At 37.0% G+C, this 25,494-nt stretch overlaps 1 protein-coding gene across 1 annotated transcript in view; it reads left to right on the forward strand.

Moving 5' to 3' along the window:
- Positions 1-25,008, forward strand: part of LOC148955434 (uncharacterized) — a 54,053-nt gene extending 29,045 nt beyond the window's left edge. Inside the window, exons 2-3 of the mRNA XM_089108200.1 lie at positions 15,753-16,016; positions 24,857-25,008. Of these exons, the coding sequence (XP_088964326.1) occupies positions 15,753-16,016; positions 24,857-24,895 (303 nt within the window). The 3' untranslated portion in view covers positions 24,896-25,008. The remainder of the gene's footprint in view (positions 1-15,752; positions 16,017-24,856) is intronic.
- Positions 25,009-25,494: the final 486 nt, after the last annotated feature.

The raw sequence follows: 25,494 nt of genomic DNA on the forward strand, positions 1-25,494 counted from the left end.
GAGAATCTGTATCACCATAGTAAACTTGAACCTCCCCCTCCCGTGACCAGTTCACCTTGCACACATTGTAAAAGAACGACACCATGAGCTTTTTTGAAACTTCCAGTACTGAACTACCGCCTGCGATATTCTTTTTCAGTACTCCATTTCGCTTTCATCTGTGTAGAAGAACCATGCCGGCCTCTATGCTCGTGAACAAGGTAAAATTGGGGTCGGCACTATTTTGTGCACACTCTAGAGGGTCAGTCACGATGTCGCAGCGAGATCTCTTCCGTAATCTCTCACACATTTTGACAAACGCTGAATTTAGGATGAGCTTATACATTTCCTTCTCCACCTTTGAAGTTGCCCTAGAGAGTTTATCGACAAAGGTGTCGAAAAGTGTTTTCAAGTATGGTCGCTGATTGAACTGTAGGACCCGATGTATTTTAGTGATCTTGAAACCGTTGCTCACCATCCAGTGCAAAAGCACATGGTGAACAACGATATTCTCCTTAGGGTCCAAATCAGCGATCAGTTTCTGTTTGGAGGGAGTCCAGTGAATCCCCATATCCTCAACCAATGAACGATTGTAGGGGCTCAGAGAGTCCCTGCTCACCGACCGATTGATACAGGGAAAAACAAAATCTTTGACTGAGTCGTGAAGCGCCAGTGGAATGTGACCGTCAACTTCAAAGAACCATCCTTGTGGCCCATTGTCCTCAACGGTGGTAATGTCGGGGAACTCACAAGGATTCTCAAGCCATTGATAGTTCCCACATGGCAAAGAGTAGTGGGACATTGCCGAGGGGTACAACGAGTTCATGTCCAAGAACACTGCATTTGACTTTGCACCGCTGCTTTGTTCGCTCGGATCGGTTGACAAGATACGGTCCCCATGAAAAACATACCCTCCCCTCATTGAACGCTCTACAAAAAGGTGATGATCTATGTCTGTGATTATACCTATTTCCTCCCTGCTAATTTTTAAAATTAAATCCATCACTAGATGGGGTGTGGAAAAATAATATCCTATATCTAACCCGAACTCTGAATAGATCTGGTCTGTGTTCTTACAGACTATATCCAACAAAGTTAGAACGTCACTGGCCAAGGACAGTCTAAAATAATCCCACCCATTTTTACAATCCCTCATGGACCACACCTTCTTTGCAAACTCGTACTCCTCGGCAGTGCATTCACTGTTGGTCAGTGAATTGTAAAAAGCTTCAATTGGAGGTAGTTTCTCCTCACTTAAGCGTGCGCCAGAACAGTAATAATCGTATGCATATATAACTTTGCAGGTCAACAGGTCATACATTTCACTGTCTGGAAAGTGCTGTTTAAGCAAGGGAAAGCTATCAAAATTGTCGCTTTTTTTCACTTGAATCAATTGACTCTATGCCTTGGGGAAAAAACTAAAGGAATCTAAAAACCTGATTTTATTCCAACACGTATGCCCATTATCCACTGCCTGCCATTTCAGTTCGAGAAGCACTAACGTCTCGGCTGATTTGGGAATTATGTTGTAGGTAAATGAACTATTTACCCATGGACAATCTACTCCCCCACCCTCCCTATGCATACGTGACAGTGCCGGTAAAATAAATTTTAAGTCATAATTGGAATTATGAATAAAAACAGGGATAAAAAACTGCTGGCTAACATTTAAATTACACGATTGATGCGCAACTCCCCTAAAATTACTCCCTCCCGATGTAATTTCCTGCCACAAATGGTCATGATCTCTAACTTTCCCCCTCCCCCCACGTTTCCCTTTAGTCCCCTTATCCCCCGCCTCTGTAAACTCCCCCTTACAAACCCAACATATTTTTTGATTTTTAATCGCGAGACGATCCTCTACAGACAACACCATTGGATAATGGGTATTTCTCAAACGAGAAATAGCACCATTAGCCGTGCCAATCAGTTTAGTCAGTGCCTTGACCATGCACTCCCCCTCATCCAATGTCTCTACTTTTTCTAACAAGCGGATGGTGCTAGAACTAACTTTTTTCGCGTGAGTATAGGACATTGCATTGGCCAGATGCTCTTTGACTCGGCGTTGAAATTGGGTAGAGGTTCTCCACACTAAAATAGCCTCGCAAGCTACAGAGATTTTTGGAAATTGGAAAAGGGTGTTCTGGAAATTTTTAAAATTGCATCTTGACCTCACCCCTGATACCATTTCCACTGTCTGGTATCCATGTCGAATCCAAAGTTTTATATTATTTTGCAACTGTCATTCACTCAAAAATCTGGACAGACATGTTGGAAAGTAAAAACGGACCCCTCATCCCTTTTTACCCTTTCCCCGACCTCTAATAATGTCAGTGATCGGATTAAAATGCCCGAGGTTATTCGGTTTACTAGGTTGTGTGTAAACATCCTAACCCATTGTTTAACCACACAAACTGAGGGGCCTCTGACGGGTAAAACCATCCCCTTCTATTTAGAGCGACTCCCATCTTCAAATTCAGGTTCGTATTGTACCAAAGAAACGCCGATATTCAAATGGGCATTAGCCCTTTCAAACATGTCAATAGATCTAAGCGTTACTGGAAATTTTCTCTCTAAGCAAGAAAAATCTACAATGGGGAAACTCGACCCTTCCTTTCCATGCACAGCCCAATTGTCTAAATTCTTCTTGGTAGCGTCCCGAGCTAGAGGCTCGAATGCTGATATGATGAAAGCATATCTGAAACACATTTGATCTGTTTCAAAACAAATCTTCTGGACACCTTTACAACCCTCTAGATCAGGATTATATTTTAAAACTGTATCCCTTTCAGCCCCACCTGCCCCACCTCTTAAAATAAAATCTTTCTTAAATTTACATATATTAACACTTAAATTTTCAACAAAAAGAACTAGAGAGACACTCCCGTTTTCATTAAAGTTCTCGAGATGCGTTATAATCTGATCGACCCAATCCATGAAAACACCCTCAAAATTTTCTAAATTTGAATAAACCAAACGCATCTCGGAATGTATAAAATGATAGTAAACTTCACTTTTTCCCTCATTCAAATAAAAAACCTTTAGAACAATGGAAACCTTAATTGAATCCCTACCTCCCCACAACTGAATTTGATTCTCCAGAAGTGCACGAATTTTATCTACATAGTTGTGTACAATTTCTACAGGATCAAAAACAAAATTACCACACAAAAGCGAATTAAAAGGGTCACCAAACATTGCAGTGAAAACAACTATATTATTTAAAATTCTGTTGGACAGCTGAAAGTCTGGGAGAGTTGTCTCCCCCTCGTGTAGATTACCCCCTCCCCCAAGCTGTTCAACAATATCGGGCGAATGCTCCACTTCAGTTGTTCGAAGTGGAGTCGTTTTGGGTTCGGAGGTTTGAGGGTTCCCGGGTTCATCCCCGGTAAAAAAGTCAAAAAATTGCAATGTTTTTGGTCTCAACTCCCCCTGTTCAACTGTGCTATTATATAAATTAGTTAAAAAATCATCAAAAAAATCATCAATATTAGATGGTACTTCAATAGAATTAATAATAGCATGGCAGTCATTGATGGCTGAATTGTCCTGAAGGTCCATTGCCCCTTCCTCCTCTTCTTCACTCGACGGTGAGTAGGGGACCAATGCTCCAACCTATAAATGAAAAAATATCTTATTTTCAATGTGTTCAAATCAGCCCTACTGTTTTTAAAATTTGGATTATTATTGCTTAATAAAATTTGGTTAATACAACTGAAGATAATCTAAGATATGACATAGAAGGCGACAATTTGGTCGTTTATTTTAAAATTGTTCAAATTTTTTTTTTTTTTTTGGTGCGTACCGTTGCGCTTACCAGACCCGGGGCGCCTCCGTTGGTGCTTACCCTGGCCCGGGGCCCATCCTGTGGCGCGTACCGGAACAGTGGCGCATCACTGTTACGCTTTCTCTGGCGCGTGGCGCATCCTGTGGCGCTTTCCCTGGCCCGTGGCGCATCCCTGTGGAACTTCCCTGGCCCGTGGCACATTCTCTGTGCCTCTGTCCTAGTCCATTTCGCACCTTTGTGGCACTTCTTGGACCCACATTGCTTTTCACACCGCTTCATCGCCCCACAGCACTTTTTGGCCCCGTGACATATCTTATATTAGCATAAGATATTTATAGTCTAAAACGTCTCATGTCATAGTAGGTTTTGATTTTGTTCAAAGACTTCCTCCAAATAAAATTTCTTATTAATACTCTTTATCTGCTCTGTGGAAAAAAAAAACAGGCTTTTAAAAGGATCTCCAACTCATCTCATGATATACAACTCATTAAGATAAAAAGTTTTTTTTTTTATAATATTTTTATAGGTAAGATGAAGCATTCGTTTATATCGCAATATAAACTACCAAACCTTACAATGACCAGAATATAGTGCCTTTTTTGGCCTCACTAATCTAATTTAGCAAAAGGGCGAAATCATGACATAGTTGGTTTTGTTTTTGTTCAAACAATTCATCCAAATAAAATTTCATATTAATACTCTTTATCTGCACTGGGAAAAAAAACATGATTTGAAAAGGATAGCCATCTCCTCTCATGATACACACCTACTTAATATATAAAGTTTTTTTTTTTGTAATATTTGTAGATGCAATGCTAACCAATAGTTTATATCGAAATATAAATTACAAAACCCAAATTTGACCATAAGTACGTGCCTTTTTTTTTTTGTCTTAAATAATATAATTTATCAAAATGTCGAGAGCGTGCACTTAACGTGATTAAAAAGGTAGAACATTATATTTCCTGTGGAGAGAAAAAATCATTAAAAAGCCCCATTGAGATATACTCTTACGCAGGGTTAGAAAATGTTGCCTGTGGAAAAAGGCCTATAAAAGTTGGACGAAATCGATAGATATTTCTATAACTAGAGGTAAAAATGCTTACATTTTTATATCTCGGCTGCACTTGGGTGCCAGAAGCCCCGGGTAGCGAGCGTTGGAGGGTGGACGGAACGGCATCGCTATGTTCCTGGGCGACTGTGTCGGCTATTTCACGATCTTGCATAAATGAGTTGGCAGGGTTCTCTTTATTATAAGAAGCCATCCATTCTCTTTTCGGTTTTCGACCGGACTGTATGGTGGCTGCCTCGTCCACTTTTGCTTTCTTGGGTGGAGGGGGTATGCATTCTTCACAATTGTCCTTAAAAAGAAAGAAAAAGTTAGTATCTAAATAATTTGCCCCCTTTTTTACAGAAAGAAAGTTAGTACCCTCATCCATGCAATTTGTTTAGTTTATCACTAAGAAAGCAAAAAGTAAAAAAATTTCGTGAAATATACTAATTGCATCCTTTGTGAATCTGAGAATTATGGTCCACTTAACCATTCAAAAGCCGGCCTAGTTTGTATCTTTATCACACCCCACCAGAAAAAAAAAGCCCACGGAAAATAACCCCCACGGAAAATATCCCTGAGAAAATACAGGGAAAAATACCCCCTCCCCCCCACCGAAAGATATCGCATCCTTTTGAATCTGAGAATTACGGCTCACTGAACCGTTCAAAAGCCGGCCTAGTTTGTATATTTATCACACCCCCCCCAGAAAAAAAAAGCCCACGGAAAATAACCCCACGTAAAATATCACTGAAAAAAGAAATGTAAAAAGACCTACTCCCCACCAAATACAGATATCGAATCATTTTGAATCTTAGAATTAATGCTCACTTAACATTTCACACGCCGTCCGCTATTGTATATGTCTCACACACACAGAAAAAAACACTCCATGGACCATCACCACCCCCGACAATATACCGGATAAACAACAAATGGTAAAATATCCCCTCCCCCCCCCCCCAACGATATGGTAAAAATTCTAATAAATTTAATCACAAAAGTTAAAAAAATATATTGAATTATACAAATTTCATACTTTTTTGAATCTTATAAAGAAGTATTACGGCTCACTGACCCATTCAAAGGCCGGCCGATTTTGTATTTTTATCACACCCCCCACACAAAAAGTCCACGGAAAATAACCCCCACGGACAATATCGCTGATAAAAGACATGGTCAAATACCCCCTCCCCCACCACCGAAAGACATGGTAAAAATGCTATTAAAATTATGCATAAAAGAGCAATGTAACTTTTTATTAAACCCACTCACCATTAATTTTAACTCGAAGAAACAGTTTGTTTTAAACTTACACGGGAGGTGTTCGACTTGACATTCTCTTTTCATGCGAAACTGCTTTTAATTTAACGGGAAAAAGTATCATTTTTTTCAGCGGAAGCTTTTGCTATCCTAATTCATATGGATTTAGCAAAGCCGGATATACTTTAAAGGAGTGTCAGTAATTATCGGCTATTTAAATCATTGCGAGAAATCTGTAAGTCAAAGCCATAGCGGATAGTATTTTAAGGGAATGACATAAAGTTGACAGCTGCATTTAGATAAGATATGGAATTTATCAAAACAGAATTATGGTCGTAAACAGAGGGGGAAGGAAGGATGTGGTTTACATACCGAAAAAAAGAGCGTATTTTACGCCTTTTATCGAGTATAAACATCATATAGTGGTGTTTGTATAGGGAGGGCGGGGTTACCCGAATATTGTATAGGGGGACCACGTAAAATAAGTTTTAAAAAAAAAAATAACTTAAATGGTAAAATGTATTTTCCAATACTTAAAATTAAAAAAAATTATCCATTCTAGTTGTTTGAACTGTGTTATGGAACTTTCTGATAATTTAATCACATTGCATACCCGTTATATACGAAATCTGAAGAGTGAATTGTTATGTAACGGGGAAATCATATGTAAGCATGTCTCTGATTGGCTGAGAAGGAGGATGTATCCGACTCGATGATTGGCTGAGAAGGAAACACGTGATCTAACTGTTTCCTGTTCCAGGGCACCTTGACATTCACCCCTAGCATGCACTTGTCCAAAACAACAATAATAAATAAATCCATCAGGCCTAAAGATTAAAGAAGCCTTAATGTTTCTTAATTCCCTCTTCGTGAATCAATAATTCCCCCTAGCGATTATGTAAATCAAGTTCTCAGGCCAGGCTAATCAAACAACAATGAAGCCATGTTTTATTCTTAATGCCCCCTTCGTGGATCAATAATTTCCCATAGCGATTATGTAAATCACAGATTAAAGAAGTCTTAATGTTTGTTTCTTAATTTCCCCTTCGTGAATAAATAATTCCCCCTAGCTATTACGTAAATCAATTTCTCAGGGCAGGTTAGCCGAGAAAAACATCAAATAAATCGACCTTGGAAAAAGAGGTCATTGAGCGAATACGTAATCTTTCTCCCTAGGGACTCTATGACCATATTGTTTCATAATTCCCCACGCTCGTGAATCAATAATTCTCCCATCGATTATGTAAATCACCCCTCATGCCATTCGCACGTGGCCAAACAACAACAGATCGATTGACCTTGACACACCCACATTAGACTCGATCGATAATCATTGAATAAATTATGTCCCGTCAGCATTAAACTAAATTGTAGATGGCAGCAGGGGTGCGTGACACGAGTTATAGGGTCACTTCTACTCCCCTCCATGGAAAGATCCTCCCACCTAACCCCCAACCCCCCACACTGGCCGTGGGCAGGCAGAGGGATTTTGCCCCCAACTTATGTTAATTTCTGCTCGTTTTGAGTTTGACTCGATTATTTATTGTAATTTCTTTTCGGTTTGGGATTTCATTTATTTATAGATGCTGATTAGTGGTAGTTTTTTTTTAAGTAAACTTAACTACAAACTGACAAAAATATCCAAAACTTTTGTTTAATTAGCATAGGAAGCTTTTTAAATAATGCTGGGAAATCCAGAGCCTCCTCCATGGAAAGATCCTCCCATCTAACCCCCAACCCCCACACTGGCCTTGGGAATGCATAGGGGTTTTGCACCCAACTTATGTTAATTTCTGCTTTTTTTGAGTTTGACTCGATTATTTATTGTAATTTCTTTTCGGTTTGGGTTTCATTTATTTATAGATGCTGATTAGTATTTTTTTTTTTATCATGAACCCTTTTGAGATCAATTTGATCAACTTGGAGAAAGTTCAAATAGAATCGTTACAAATATTGATATTAGTGTGCAAACTACAAACTGACAAAAATATCCAAAACTTTTGTTTAATTAGCATAGGAAGCTTTTTAAATAATGCTGTGAAATCCATAGCCCCCTCCATGGAAAGATCCTCCCACCTAACCCCCAACCCCCCACACTGGTCTTGGGAAGGCATAGGGGTTTTGCCCCCAACTTATGTTAATTTCTGCTCGTTTTGAGTTTGACTCGATTATAGGGGTTTTGCCAGTAATAATTTTTGTTCATTACATCATATACACATTCTATATATTTTAAGCTTTTTAATTTTCACTTTTTTTTAGATCGGGAACCTAGATTGGATCATTCTCACTGCACTACGCATGATGGCTATTACGAAATATGGAGATGGCTTAGCCTTAATTCCTTCCGTATATTAAGAAGAAAACTAAGTGCGAGCGAGATAGAAGCGTTAGCACATGGTCATGGGGGGGGAGAATGAAAAAAAATAATAGTGTTTTTGTGCACTATTATACATTGAATAAAACAAATTTAATTGTTCGAATGAAGTCCTATTCCTACAAGTTAAGTTAGAATGAAAGAATGAGGTATACTGATCATGCTTTTACTCGGATCTGTAATAACATTTAAAATGAAAATGCGCAATAGGAGTCTAGCTCATAGCACTGTGCTTGATGGTTCCACACATTTGTCTGATTATAATGTATATCTTCAGTCAGAAAAGCGTAGTTTTGGTTCAAAAAATGAATCATTTCCGTAGCAATAGCTCTCAATAGAACTGTTTAAGTATGAACTCCAATTTTTCCAATGAGACTATAGAAAATACTATCAAAACACATTTCTCTGATTATAATGTATATCTTCAGTCAGAAAAGCGTAGTTTTTGTTCAAAAATGAACCATTTCCGTAAAAAATAGCTCTTAATAGAACTTTTTAAGTGTGAACTCCTATTTTTTCGGACGAAATTATAGAAAATACAGCCAAAACACACTTCTCTGTTTCAATTGTGTACATTTTCACTTTTTCTGATTCAAATGTGTATCTTCAGTCAGAAAAGCGTAGTTTCGATTCAAAAATTAACCATTTCCATAGCAATAGCTCTTGATAGAATGTGGGAACGAAGGGCCTCTGAGACTTCCCCATGAGGCAGATCCCGGTTATTTTCGATTCTGAGTATTTTTGGTTTTCCCTCTGAAATTGACTCCCACTCTCCCTGCCCTGCCCTCAGAAATGTGGGAATGAAGGGGCTCTGAGTCTTCCCCTTGAGGCAGGTCTCATTTATTTTAGATTCTGATTATTTTTGGCTTTCCCTCCAAAATTGACCCCCCACCTCTCCTGCCCCCCAGAAATGGGGGAACGAAGGGCCTCTGAGCCTTCCCCTTGAGGCAGATGCCCGTTTATTTTCGATTCTGAGTATTTTTGTTTTTCCCTCCAAAATTGAACCCCTCCCTCTCCTGCCCCTCAGAATTGGAGGAACCAAGGACCTCTGAGACTTCCCCTTGAGGCAGATTCCCGTTTATTTTCGATTCTGAGTGTTTTTGGTTTTCCCTCTGAAATTGACTCCCCATCTCCCTCCCCTGCCCTCAGAAATGTGGGAACGAAGGGTCTTTGAGCCTTACCCTTGAGGCAGATCCCGTTTATTTTCGATTCTGAGTATTTTTGGTTTTTCCTCTGAAATTGACTCCCCCTCTCCCGCCCCTGCCCTCAAAAATGTGGGGACGAAGGGTCGTTGAGCCTTCCCCTTGAGGCAGATCCCGTTTATTTTCGATTCTGAGTATTTTTGGTTTTCCCTCTGAAATTGACTCCCCCTCTCCCTCCCCTGCCCTCAGAAATCTGGGAACGAAGGGCCTCTGAGTCTCCCCCCCGTGAGGCAGATCTCATTTATTTTCGATAAATGAGATCTTGAGATAAATACAAAAGTATTTTTGGTTTTCTCTCCAAAATTTAACCCCCCCCTCTCCAGCCCTCAGAACTGGGGGAACGAAGGGAACGTTAGATCCTATTTTAATTGACAATACTTATCAAACATCACTTGTGTATTATACGGACCACATCTGGAAGGTAAATCTAGTTCAAGTCATAATGTCTTTCTATCATCGTTAGTCATTTTCATAGACTGATGATGTTTCAAATTTATAACAAATTACCTGAGTTAACAACTCCTTCGGGGCTACCTTAACTGCTAATCAGTTTAATCTGTTTTTTTCTCCCCCTTCATACAATCCAATCACTAATTAGAATCATTCACACTCCTTTTATTCAAAACATTAATTAATATCGTTCATAGTGTCCAATTTGCGAATCCCTTTTTGCAAAAATGTTAAATACTCACTCTCTTTGAAAAACTAAACCAGACTATATCGACCAAACCAGACTATACCCACCAAACCAGTCCTTGCTATAGCTTCCATAGAATTCCATATGCCATGTGAGGGAGCTCTGAATCTCTTTGAAAAGGTGTAGAGCTTCTATAGAATAACGTTGAAATTGCTATAGCTTCAAGCAAATAACACGGGAAGGAACATAAAAGGCCCCAAATAGCACAGGAAAAAACGTAAAGGCCCCAAATCCACAGGTACATGCTCTGGAAAGGTGCAATGGAACGCAAAGGCCCAGAAACTTATAGTTGACCCATAAATTTGTCTGATTGGCCCAGAAACATGTCTGGTTGGCCCGGAAACTTGTCTGGTAGGTTTTGTATAATTCCATATTCAATTGACAACAGTAACAATATTCAGTCTGGTAATCTGCTATGGAAAGGTGCCAGGGAACGTAAAGTGGGCAAATAACACAGGATGGAACATAAAGTGGTAGAAATGGAACCTCTTACCCTACTTATCCTCTCCTCAACCCTCCATAAGAGCTTTAACCAAAGTCGTTCCCAGGATATTGCAAATATACAGTTTTGATCACTTGGCAACGCGGAGTATCTTTTAATTTACTTCAGTACTTAACGTGAATAAATTACAGGTCCAATAGGTAGTGCACAAAATCATTCATTTGTATATCAGACATATTTTCAACTCCTCCTCCCATAGCCCCCTCCCTAAATTTGCACCCAAAGTGCACCTTTAGGGTGCCATATGGCACTTTATGACGGCGTTATCAAATAGAAATTACAAAAAAAGATTAAAAATCATCTTTTAAATAAGCCCTGAAGCATCCCTCTATATGTTCCAGTGCCCCGCTAGCGAAAAAAGAGGAAAAAAGAACGCTTCAGCGGTACCCATGCAAACAAGTGATATTCCTTATTGTTTAAGGTGGGGACTGTAAGTTTCCTGTATATAGTTTTTGGCCATCGTTTACTTTTTGTTTTGCACCGAAGCAATTTTTGAGGGGATTCAGGCTCTTTTAAAAATGCTTGTACAATTGTTTTCAAAATACCATTTTCTATTACGATTAATGAAAATTATAGTTATCCTTCGAGAATCAGTTACAAATGGCAATTTTTACAACTTAACACCATCTTTAAAACACATTTTTAACTTTTAGTTACTATGGACCGTGGCTCTTTATTGACTAGGTTGCAGCTATCACTGCAACTATGATTATTCATACAATGTTTATCATGTTTTTTTTAACATAGAGATTTTTTCAACTTTTTTTTGACATATCAGAAAGACATGAAATATGCTTAAAACAAAAAAAAGTCACCTTTAATATTTTCAAAATACAAAATGAGAATCCTATAGATATGTTAGTCGTGACTTTTACTGTTAGAAAAATAATGTTTGTAGTAACACTTTTCTTTTTTTTACTTAGAATTTTTTGGACTTAGAAATTTTTTCATTTTTTTATTTTTACATATTTTAAAATGACATGAAATATACTTGTGAGAGGCAAAGAGAGTGAGAAAGACAAAAACACATAAAAATCTATAGATTCAGACAAACAAATCGATAAAGACAAGTACTGGGACAAGCAAACACCCGGCCATACATACAGGCAAAGGGAGTGAGAGAGACAAAAACACATACAAATATATAGATTCAGACATACAAACCGACAAAGACAAACATTGGGAGAAGCAAACCGACAAAGACAGGCACTGGAACAAGCAAACACCTGCCCAGACACACAAGCAGAGAGAGCGAGAGAGACAAAAACATATACAAATACGTAGATTCACACATACAAACAGAAAAAGACAGGCAGTGGGACAAGCAAACACCAACCCAGACACACAGACAAAGAGAGTGAGAGAGACAAAAACACATACAAATACATAGATTCAGACATACAAGCCGACAAAGACAGGCACTTGGGCAAGCAAACAACTGCCTAGGCACACATGCAAAGAGAGTGAGAGAGAAAAAATTATATACAAACATATAGATTCAGACGTACAAACCAACAAAGACAGGCACTGAGAGAAGCAAACACCCGCCCAAACACATAGGCAAAGAGAGTGAGAGAGGCAAAAACACATACAAATATATGGATTCATACATACACACCGACAAAAACAGGCACTGGGACAAGCAAACACCCGCCCAGATACACATGTCAAGAGTGCCTGTCTTTGTCGGTTTGTTTATCTGAATCTATATATTTTTATGTGTTTTGTCTCTCTCACCCTCTCTTCTTGTGCGTCTGGGGGGTCTTTGCATTTCCCAGTACATCTTTACCATTTTTCAGGTCCGAATCTTTGTATTTGTATGTGTTTTTGTCTCTCTCACACTCTTTGTTTGCGTGTTTGGGTTGATGTTTTCTTTTACCAGTGCTTGTCTTTGTCAGTTTGAATGTCAGAATCTATGTACTTCTATGTGTTTTTGTCTCTCTCACTCTCTTTGCCTGTGTATCTGGGGAGGGATGTTTGCTTCTCCCAATGTTTGTCTTTGTTGGTTTGTATGCCTGAATCTATATATTTGTGTGTTTTTTTGTCTCTCTCACTCTATTTGCCTGTGTGTCTGGGCGGTTGTTTGCTTGTTCCCACTGCTTGTCTTTGTTAGTTTGTATGTCTGAATCTATATACTTGAATGTATTTTTGTCTCTCTTACTCTCTTTGTCTCTGTGTCTGGGCGGGTGTTTGCTTCTCACAGTGTTTGTCTTTGTCGGTGAGTATGTTTGAATCTATGTATTTGTTTGTGTTTTTGTCTCTCTCACTCTCTTTGCCTATGCGTCTGGGCAGCTGTTTGCTTCTCACAGTGTTTATCTTTGTCGGTTTGTATGTCTGAATCTATATATTTGTGTGCGTTTTGTCTCTTTCACTGTCTTTGCTTGTGTGTCAGGGTGTGTGTTTGCTTGTCCCACTCCCTGTCGTTGTCGGTTTGTATGTCTGAATCTATATATTTGTATGTGTTTTTGTCTCTCTCACAAGTATATTTCCTGTCATTTTAAGATATTTAAAAAAAAGGTTGAAAAAAATTCTAAGTTCAAAAAATTGTAAGTAAAAAAAGTGTTACTACAAACATTATTTTTCTAAAATTAAAAATCACGACTAATATGTCTATATCATTCTCATTTTATATTTCAAAAATATTAAATGTGAATATTTTATTTTAAGTATGTTTCATGTCATTTAAAGAAAAGACATGTAAAAAAAAATTTGAAAAATTTTGCAAGTCCAAAAAACTCTAAGTCAGAATAAAAGAAAAGTCTCTCTCACTCTCTTTGCCTGAGTGTCTGGGTGGTTGTTTGCTTGTCCCAGCGCCTATCTTTGTCGGTTTGCATGTCTGAATATATGTATTTGTATATGATTTTGTCTCTCTTACTCTCTTTGTCTGAGTTTCTTGGTTGGTGTTTGCTTGTCCCAGTGCTTGCCTTTGTATGTTTGTGTGTCTGAATCTATATATTTTGAATGTGTTTTTGTCTCTCTCACTCTCTTTGCTCGTGGGTCGGGGTTGGTGTTTGCTTGTCCCAGTGCCTGTCTTTACCGGTTTGTATGTCTGAATCTGTGGATTTGTATTTGTTTTTATCTCTCTCACTCTCTCTGCCTGTGTATCTGGGTGGGTGTTTGATTCTCCTAATGTTTGTCTTTGTCGGTTTGTATATCTGAATCTATATATTTGTATGTGCTTTTTGTCTCTCTCATTCTCTTTGCCTTTGTGTCTGGGCAAGTATTGGCTTGTCCCAGTGCCTGTCTGTCGGTTTGTATATCTGAATCTATATATTTGTATGTATTTTCGTCTCTCTCACAAGTATATTTCATGTCATTTTAAGATACGTAAAAAAAGTTGAAAAAACTTCTAAGTCCATAAAACTTCTAAGTAAAAAAAAGTGTTACTACAAACATTATTTTTCTAATAGTAAAAATCACGACTAACACATCTATACCGTTCTCATTTTGTATTCCGAAAATATTAAATGTGTTTTTTTTTTGTTTGAAGTATATTTCATGTCATTATAAGACATGTAAAAAGAGTTGAAAAAATTTCAAGTCAGAAAAAAAAGAAAAGTGTTACTACAAACATTATTTTTCTAAAAGTGAGAGTCGCGACTTATCATTTTCATTTTGTATTTTGAAAATATGCAATGTGATTTTTTTAAGCATATTTTATGTCATCCCAAGACATGTGAAAAAAGTTGAAAAGATTCGATGTTAAAAAACAAAAAAAAAAAGTTTAAAAAAAAGTAAAAAAACATTAAACTTCTAAAAAAAGTATAGAAAATGGGGGAGGGGGTCAAAAAGTATGGGGGAAGGGCCCTTGGAGGCTGGTGAAGAGGGCCCTTGGTTGTTTAGGTCCTTGGAGGTTTGAGCCCTTGGTTGTTAAGGTCCTTGATGGTTCAAATCCATAACCAACTCACTACTTGATTTCTAAGGATTTCTAAGGATGGCCCTGAGTTTCTATATTGAAATTCTTTTCTTGGCGCCTACAAATTTATTAGTTTCAAGGTTTTAGCATACTCCAATACTAAAGAATATTTTATATTATCTGTACTCCTCAATTGTTGCTTGTGTATTATACAGACCACAGCCAAGAAGTGAAGCTAGGTCAATTCGACTTGTGAATGGATGAATGTATTCTAATCATATTCTGACATTAATGTCATTTGGCGTCCTCAATTGGTAGTTGTGTATTATACCGACCACAGGCATGAAGTGAAGCTAGGTCATTCAAATCAAACGAGAATATATTCTAATCCTTTTCTAACATTTATATAGTGCTGCGTAGGAGTTACCATTCCCTCAGCCTTACCTTTTAGTTGGTAAGCTATTTTAACCCTTGACCTTTTTCATTCAATCCGTATACAAATATTCTAATTATCGTCATCTGGTTTTATCCGAATATTTATATGCCTAGTTAAGACCATTATTGAGTGATCCAAAATATTTGTTACTCAAAAACTAGTTTTTTCTACTTTAAAACTGGTATCGCTTTATCTGGTGTACGTCCAGTATTCCATATAACTATTGAGTCAGAATGTGGTTTGGTAGACCTTTAGGCTGTAAGCGCACTATATCATTATGCTTCGAGTATAACTGGCTCGATAGGTTTTCTGCGATCTCCTTCACTATTCCCTAAAACTATTGGCCCAGAAACCAGTATGGTAGGTTTTTTACGATCTATTTCTGTACCTAGTTCGGTAGTACTAGATGCCTTACTACTTGTAATCTCTTTTGCAGGCTTTGCGTTTTCCATTACTTATGCTGAATTAAAACATCTTTATGGTTTATTTTTGATCTGTTTGAAATCAAAATCAGGAGTCTCTGCCATTATCAAGAGAAAAAAACTTAGGAACAAAGATTATATTACAGTTTTTAGTGTTTTAGCTTCAATTATGCATACTTACAGATCTTGCTTTTTTTCTCCATAACTATAATGCCCTCACTGTGTGCGCCAGTAATACGAAGTGGAAGACAGTTTGCAGAATTTGTACCTGTGCTCCCTACTTTTACTCCGAGCTTCGCTGCACGACATGCATCAAGAAATATTGCCTGGTCACCTGTTGTCGGACTACCAAGGCAAGTTGGAGGAGCTTTCCCATACTGGCTATACTTTCCCAAAGATTTCCAGCCTTCAGAAGGAATAAATCCTCAACTTCAAAGAATTAGAAAGGTGATAATTGTATTTTGATTCACAGTAATAATTTATAATTACTTTAATACAAAACAAATCGTTCATGGGGTAGCAAGTTTTGATTATTTCTATTTTCTCAAACAATTTATAAGTTTTAAAAAGTATTAATTCCAATCGTCTTAATTAGAAGGGGTGTATGCACTAATTATAATCGTCTTAAAACATCTTAAGTAGGAGGGGGTACAAGCCTGCAAAGATTTTTCCAGGGATGGGGCAAACCAAGTTACGATTTTGAATATTTTGGACTCCTATGAAGGGAAAATAGCCAGTCCCTCTCCTTCGGGCACCTAAGCAGCAGAGTATTCGGACTTTAAGCAATGTAGGGTTTAATGTCGGACTAAGCCACCTCAACAATTACTCTTAAAAATAAGTGTATTCACGATAATCAAGGGCACCCGCAGGGGGGAGCAGGGAGTCAGGGATAACATTAAATAAAAAAAATCAGCCTTTTATCCCAAATATGTATTTGTTTCGAGCTTCAGTTCAACATCCTAAGTTATTAGTACATAAGGAAGTTCGCATAATTAAAGAAAACAAAGGAAAACAAATTAAAAAGGTGGGTAATCCCGATAAAAATATGCCGTCAAATTGAGCATGCACGAGTACCCATAAGTCGATATATGAGCCAATTATAACAAGAAATGTTTAATATTGTATCTTTTCCCAGAACTGATACATGTTTTTGTGTTTTGTATTTTTATTATTTTTTTACCAAGAGTCATTGTATTGATATAGTTGTTAAGTTTGAAAAACTTGAATTTTTTATATTTACGATGTACAAAGCCGTCAAATATATCAGTTTTTGGTATTCAAAATAAAATTTAAATATCAATATTACTCAGTAATGTTCAACAGATACAGCCTTTTTCAATGACCTCCAGCACTAGAAATTCTTATTTGATTTTCTTAATCTTAGTTTCAATGCTTTACTTTGACAGATGCTAAATAGATCGGTGTTTGATATCCAAGTTAAAAAGTATCGATGTTATTCAAAAATGTCTGACCAAGATTTTGGCATTACTCAATAGAAATAAAGGCCAGGAGTTCCTACCTTAATTTTTATAAGTAGGCTATTGTTTTGTGTATTTTTTGCAATTACTTTACTTTTTCCGTTTATATATACTTTTACTTTACTTGAAATACCTTTTTCATTACCTTTAAAAAAAAAATTTTCTCTAAGCTTTGCTACCCATCAAAAATCAGACTCAGAGCGTTGAAATATTGACTGTTTTTCTGCGTTAACTGAAGTATCGTGTTCATAAAATTATACCGTTTCATGAAATGTAATCAAACAAATAAGGAAGATTTTTCAACTAGGAGTAGGGAACTGTAAATGAACTGAAAATATTCTGTATATAAGGGGGACTGCCCCCTCCTCAAGTCTTCTCCCATTGAGTTAAAGTTTTTTACTGCTTTGAAAAACCTTCTTTTTCCAATTCAATGACCCGTATGTTTCAGTAAATGTTCTTAAAGAATTTGGACAAAAAGATAAAATTCAGAGTAAAGATTAAGAAGTTAAGGAGGAGACAGCCCCCTTAATATAAAGAATAATTTCTGTTCATTTTAGGTGTCAAAGCTGCTCGTTACTTTCAGTTGAAAAAACTAATTTTTTTAATTTTATTTCAGTTTTTTTTTTCAATCATGCCCGGGCCTAACCAAAGCATAAAATGGGATAAAACCCCCTTAAACTCCTGGTATATTGATGTTAAAATATATATCAATAATTGTAAATCGATTAGTATTGCACTAATTTTTCATCATTTCTGCTTAAGAATTAAAATAAAAATTTGAATATAATGTCAAAATTTGCTAAGGATAGTATTTTTGCTCCAAAAGTCCTTATTCATATTTCTATTGCAGAATTTTGAGTAGACGAAGAGGGATATTATCTTTCATAAGACTAGGAACTATGTGACTTTTGATCTTCTACGCGGCTGAAGCCATCACAACTTCTTCAATAGGATTCTCTGATCGATAAATACATTATATGCATATGTTTTAATACGCTGAAATAGTCTATGTAAATAGAAAACCAGAAATATTATAAATTAAAAGTACTTAAATTAATGTTCCAAATAGCATGTGCCACCCCTCCCCTCAAAGAAATTTCATGATGGAGCTCAAGGCCCACCTCAAGGCTCACCTCACCTTTTCCATTTTTGTGCCGGTAGGCACGGGAATGTTATATTTTATGCTACATAGAGAAATATTTTTATCGATTCCTCCCCCCCCCCCCCGACTCTTTCTACAATTATCGGAAGGTTCATGGAAATTTATCAGTTGGGGCATTAAAATGTGCTTTTTTAGACACCTGCCCCCACACTGGCCGACACAATGACTCACCTCCTCCAGTCATGATAGCTGATACGCAATTGCACATCACTAAACGAAATTCCATAAGAAAATAAAGTGAATCAGCTTAGTTAAATCTAGTACTGCCACTGTGCGGTCTTATTTCCTCTTCAACTGGGAAGCATAAAATATAGTTTTTGATACTTTTAAATTGATTAGCTTCTCAGAATTTAAATTGACTACAAATTGGTCTTCATTGGGGAAAAATCGCAGTTTGGTACCATAAAATGGCATAATTAAATAAATGGAGCTTGAAACCTCTAGGGCAGGATTCTCTGATATGATGAATCTAATAAAGCAGATTTCGCTGAGATCACTTGCAATTTTTGGATGTATTTCCCCCTTTTTTTGAAAATCAGGCAGATTTTCTCAGATTTGTAGCTTTTGGTGGGTAACTATAAACTGAATGAGTTTTAAATATTTAGAATAAGCATAAAAATCCAATTCTGTTAATGTGTCTATTGTCATAAAAATTCAATTTTTAATTTTGGTGAATATTGGCCCGAATAACTCCTTACTTACAGTTCGTTATCACAAAATATTTAATAAGATTCTCTTGTCATAATTCTTTTTATTTTAACCTGTTCATTTTATTCAGTTGAACTTGAGTATCGAAAAAAAGAGGGTCAATTTGACAGCTGGATTGTAAGTTTAAATTTTGTTTTTTTTGCGCTATTCTGTAATTTTTAAAGTGTCTGAAGATATAGGGGCTTTCAGTTCAAGGGGGAGAATTGTCCTTTTATGAAAGAGGTATATTTAAATGGCCAATCAGAAGGTGGTTTCTATGCAGGCAAGGTGAGTTTTGAGCACGGGCCCTTACAAACGTGGAGATTTTAGCGAAACATCACTTTAGGGTCAATTGAGATCTATTGATGCAGGGCAGATAATTGAAGTTCATATGAATGAAATCAGAGTCTAAAATATCTCCTTAGAGGCAGATTTTAAGTTTTTATCTCTACTCTTTCTGTGGCTCATTCTAAGGCTTTGCACAAGACTAGTCTACACCTGTTGCATTCTTGGGAAATAGTAAATCTTTTCATAATTTCGGTTTGAGTCTGATTTTCTTTTACTCTAGGTTTTAGACACAATGGATTAAGATTAAATGCATGATAATTAGATAAGTTATAGATTAAATGGATCGATCCCTTTTCCAGGAATCTTCGCCGTTTAAAATTTGCTTTGTTTTGTTTCATTTTGGCGCAAAGTTAGTTACTCTTTTTATTTTGGGTTTTTTTTCTAAACGTATTTAAGAATGTAATTATCCCTAAGAAAATGTATCCTAAAATACATTCCCGTGCCCCATCTTCCACCCGCCACGGCTATTCTGGTGTCCGCCCTCTCCTGAAAAAGCATCTGCGGGCACCTTTGGTGATAATAACAGATGAATAAATATTTATTGCTTTAAAGGCACAGGGGTCATGGCTACAAAAAAGAAGTAAAAAAAATCAACTCGCACACATTCAACATTATTTCCAGCACTCACCCCTATCCCCTCCCCTTCAAGGACCTTTCGCTGTGTGTCATTCCCTATTGAATGTATTTTGCTATCTTTGTCATTGTCCCGTAGCCTTTTGATCCCATTATTAAAACAATCCATTCATTTGATTCCACATTGCCAAAAAATAATTGTTCCCTTAAATCTTGTAAATTAGGACAAAGAGCCATAAAGTCAAGTAGGTCCTCGCCACTTTCTCTGCACATCAGGCATGAGCAAGGACCATCAATCACCTTACCCTCCCTAGGTATGTTTTCTTTTTTCTCCAAGTGCTAGAAAATTATCACTCCTTGACATATACCACTTGATATTTTCACCTTCCAAACCAGTTTCAAAATAAATATCATATCACCAGGCCTCAATCCATTGTCGGTAAATTCCAAGGAACGTTGAGACTGCGAGTTCACATTGCAATTCGTAAATCTTAGTCTTCCAACCCAACCTTCACTAATTCTGGAACATTTACTATATCATATCCTATCCCCGTCCCTTCATTCTGAACGCCTGACAGCCCATAACTATTTAAAATGGATCTCACTTGGAAATCCCATGATCTTTTCTTTCTATCCTGCAACTAGGGACAGGTACAGAATCAATATTTGAGGAATGGGCATCAGTGAAACTTGAGCTCTCCCATTTATGTTTTCGCGGTAATTAGTTGGAAATTCGGCACTCTGGGGGTTGGAACGGTGCCCTAAAACCACTCCCTGGATCCACCCTTACCTGCAACACTTCTACATAAGTTGCATTTGTTCTTGAATATCATTCGAGATATTTACAAGGATATAACTAGACCCCGGCACCGCGCCGGCGGATCGACCGAACGCCACCCAAGAAGAGGCCCGGTCGGCCGCCACCGAAGTGTCACAACGCCACCGGCTCACCGCAGGCACGCCACCGCCGGCAGAAGCGGTGGCATTCGGTCGACTTTAAATTAATTTTTCGGCAATTCTTTATTGCATCAGCCGCAAAGTCGGAGCTTTTCTTTTCTCGTGTGGTTAAGCATTTCAATTTTCCTGATTAAAAATCAAGCAGGGCTTGCACTATCCCCGAATTTTCGGGAATTTCCCCGAAAATCTATGTGTCACTCCGAAAAAAAATTTGGTTCCCCGAATCCCTAAAAATCACGCAATCACGGTGCCACCCTAAGCGATTTATCACCAGTAACTTTCCCTGCCAAATATTACTTTGCATACCATAATTCTTCACTACTCCCTTGTTCCTTAATTTTCGTCTCTTTTGTTACTTTGCATAAGAACCAGACAAATACAATATACAATTGCAAACATTGCAATATACACAGTTCTTCATAAGTTGACAAAAAAAGTATCGTCTTTATGAAATGAGTTTAAATCATTTTGAAAGCAGTTTCCCAATCACTATTTCTTACATCATTCGTAGTCAAGAATTTTATTTTCAAGTTGAACAGAATTATAGAATGCATTCACTACTATACAGCTTCAGCCTTCAGTTGGATTTCGAAATCGATAGCCGACAGATTGTTTCTACAGCTGAATTGTAAGTTTGCAGAATTATTTTTCTTTTGCTGTTTTTAGATACGATTTTCTTAATGTTTAATACTCAATTGTTGAACACCTGATAGAAAACACAATCTTCTTTCTGAAAAATTTTTACCCCCCCCCCAAAAAAAAAAACCTTCTATTGAGACAAAATTTTGCTATAGACTAAGCTACGTACAAGGTTCGGGAATTAAAGATTGAAACGGAAGCTACCCCAAAAATATGACTCAAAAATGAATTGTAAATTATTGCCTATAGAGGGGGGGATAGGGGGCTATCATTTTTAAATGATAATACCTCATTTTTTATTGAAAGCAGGGATGCCAAAAAGATAATAATTTTTCTCATTTAAAGTGGAGACAGAAGAAAATGATATCAAATTCCCTGGGAAATCATTGAAATATTTTGATAGACCCAGGACCCTCCATTGGGACTTGTTCATTGTCTCGGGTATTTTGCCATTTATTATAGGCTACTGGCCTAATTTGGCTTTTGTGTTTGCTCCCTTTTAATTAGATTCTTTGGATCTTACTGAATACCACGGCGAATCTAGGACTCAGTTTTTCAATAATTTGAGGTATATCTGAATAATTTCGACATTTTTGTTGTTGTCTTTATACCCTACTCATACCCTCAATTTTTTCTTTCAAGGAACACTAAGCTGATTAACGTTATTTTGCGTGTTTTTTTGAACCATATAGTGACCTAGTTAATTATTAAGTAAGTTATTTTTTAATGTAAAGCTGAGACGGTATCCTATCAAGGTGGTACCCAGAGGGGGGGGAGGTAGGGAGGTATTACATTTAAATGATAATATCTCGAAATTTTTTTATTGAAAGAACGGATGCCAAAAAGTTATTTTTTTTAATTTAAAGCAGAGACGGCATCCTATCAAGGTGGTATCCAGAGAAGAGAGGGGTAGTGAGCTGTCATATTTAAATGATAATACATCGATTTTTTTTGAAAGTAGGGATGCCAATAAGCTAATTACTTTGTTTTATTTAAAGCAGCGACAGTATCCTATCAAGATGGTATCCAGGGAGGGGGGCATAGGGAGTTATTATATTTAAGTCATAGTACCTTGTTTTTTTATTGAAAGCAGGGATATCAAAAAGTTGAAAAGTTGACAAAAATTAACAATATTTTCGTGAGTTATACTTGATACAGCACTTGTATAGTTTTATCGTCCAAAGGGAAAGGGGCATATGCGTCCAACCCTTTTTTTCTTATTGATGAAACGGGTTTACTTTGAAAGCATTTATTCATAATTACCAGGCAGATTCACACTAAAACGAATTGGTGTGACGAAAGCGATACCAACATCCCCACCTAACGTTGCACTCGAGTGACAATGGCGCCCTTGGTCCTGTGCCCAAGTTACATTAAAAGGCCAGGTCATAATAAAAGCTTTCAATTTGGGAGGTTCAAGGAGTCTTTGACAGTCTTATGACCTCAGGGTACTAGATGTTGCAACGTTCTTGCGTATCTACAGTGGTTTAAAAATTCATCCCACAAATGATTACCAAAAATATGCACAAATATAACGAATGTAACATTTGGAATATTATAACACTTTTTTCAATGCTTTGAAGAAAAGCAAAAAAGGCTAAATACCCCTAACTACGCTTGAAAGCTATTTTAAAAAGAAATTCTTTGGAGATTTCCATGAATATGACCATAGCGAAGCTTTAAGTCTGGGTGGGGATCAAAGAGGAGTCTTTGAGTAATTTGACCACAGGTGACTTATTTTTGCGACTTTCTCAAATTTGGTAGTTTTTGTGAGCTTTTGGAAATCAAAGCTTAAACTCAATAACTGATACTAAGTGTCCTGACATTTTGCTTGGATTAAAACTGACGAACTAGGAAGAAAATCTAAACATCTTCCTGGAGCTACTTTAGTCTGCATATTATTTCATTTAATTACATTTAAAAAGGATGAACTTCTCATTTTTTACCTAAGAAAATAGCTGGAACTTCATTTTTCTTCATACCGAATAAACCATTAACTGTTTTTTGTTTCATTGTAATTGAAGCGTTCTCATGTGAAGTATTCATCGTGTATTTTTCAATTTGATAAATTTACCCTTTTTAGATGCAGTTTATAATTCGACTCATATTAGGTATTTATGGGTTTATAATTTGGAATGAATCCCCGAAAGAAAAAATGAATAATATCCAAAAGAGCAGCGAAAACCAATAAAAAAAAGCAGCAGTTCAGGCTTAGCATACAAGTCATATATTCTATAAGAAGCCAAAAAAAACTTTAAAATGCATTTTTTTTAAAATTTTTATCTAAAACCAGTTTTTAATACAAAGACGGCTTTGAAGGAATCCGAAAGAGAAAAAATAAACCATCAATATCAAAGTCGCCCATTTCAACTGTTTTAAAGGTGACGAAACAGATATAGGCAAAGGGCATTATGAAAAAATTAAGCTTCTAACTTCAAAGTTATATTCAAAAATTTTACCTAGATAACTGACGAATTTTGTGATACGGTACTTGAAGTTTTGTATGCAGTAATGCTTGATGAAAAAGAACTGCTGATTTTGATAGTTATTTATGTTGAGAATACATAGCTAATAGATACTTCAACTACTCGTATTATGCAAGGGTTCTGAAACGCCACAGCAATTTCGTTTCTACCAGATTTCTACTTTTCTTGATGAATAACGAAGAAGAACAGTTTCCAGCCAGCGACTTGTGAATTTTTGAACTCATGAATAGGCTCGAATCTGTTGTAAATTTAAGCTGTGATTTGAGAAAGACTGATGAAAACATTAATGTTTGCTGTCATCATTGATCGCGCCGGCGCAGCGCGCTGTTTTTGTCCCGCCGCCGCCGGTCTTCCCTCATCGGCGCGGCGCCGGGGTCTAGATATAACTATATTTTAGTTATCTCAGTCAAATCAAGAAAATGTTAATTATCTTCCTCCATAACTTTAAAATTTAAATACTTCTATTCCTCTAAGGTAGAACAGAAAACTACATGTGAACTAACAACGTATTAAGGACTATTTTTCAATTGAAAGGGTAAGGGCTCAGCTACTGAGAAAGCGTTTATATAGCTACTCGATAACCGAAAACTGCATATTTTATATATACAGTTTTACACCTTTAAAGGCGACAGGAGTCCTACTCCTCCAACCAAACACATCATTGATGTGAACTGCTGTAAATCAGTGTTCAAAGAGAAGTTCCGCTCCAAAAGATTAATTATCTAATTGTTTAAAATTGACACTTCTCATTGCCGATCAATCAAGCAATTCGTGGTAACACTCTGTAAGAAAAGAGTAACTTATGCCAATAGTAACCAAAACTAAAAAAAAAAAAAAAAAAAAAAAGTTTGGAAACACTACATGCAAAAGAGTTCTATTTTATGATGATTCCTAATATGTAAAACTTAACTTCGTTTGAAAGTAACTTTGGAAGATTACTCGGAAATTCTCTTGCAGGCTCCAAGCACAGCAGTGATGAAGGAAGGCAGTCAGTGAATTCTAAGTTCCCTTTTTTTATAGTTAGTTATTATTTAAAGCTATTTAAAATATTTAGTACTGTTATTTTTGTATACCAATATATATGAATAAAATACGAAAAATTATGAATCGGGAAAGTTGAATTTTTTGTTGTTGCACACAATAAAAATGTACTACATAAAGTTGGATAGCCTTTAGGTCTTTCTGCAAGGATTGTATCTCTGCTGCTTTACCTATATTTCCTAACCAGGTTTTTTGTCAATTTGAGCTTTCAGTAAAGATTAATATTGGTTATCCACTACAGTACTTGAACTGAAACTACTACTCGGCAGCGTAGAGGGAACCAGACGACAGTGCCATTAGTCGTCTCCTGAGTGGCCTGTCCTTGGTGATGATTGGAGCTTCATTGGGTCATTGCTTCAGAAAGTAAGTTGACTGCGGATGAGGTCCGCCCCTCTAGTGTGTCGTCTTCTTCTGGGGTACGTAGTCTTGGAGTAGGTATAAATTTACTTTTGGAGCGGTGTTTTGCATAGTTGTCAGCGTATTGTCAGGAGGCATGGGGCTATTTAAAAATCACAATTCCAGAAAACGTCCGAGCGGAATTCGGTCTATAGTTA

This window comes from Artemia sp. Qi Xiang Cuo, chromosome 2 (genome assembly GCF_049724085.1).
Source record: "Artemia sp. Qi Xiang Cuo chromosome 2, ASM4972408v1, whole genome shotgun sequence".
Taxonomy (NCBI): Eukaryota; Metazoa; Arthropoda; class Branchiopoda; order Anostraca; family Artemiidae; genus Artemia; species Artemia sp. Qi Xiang Cuo.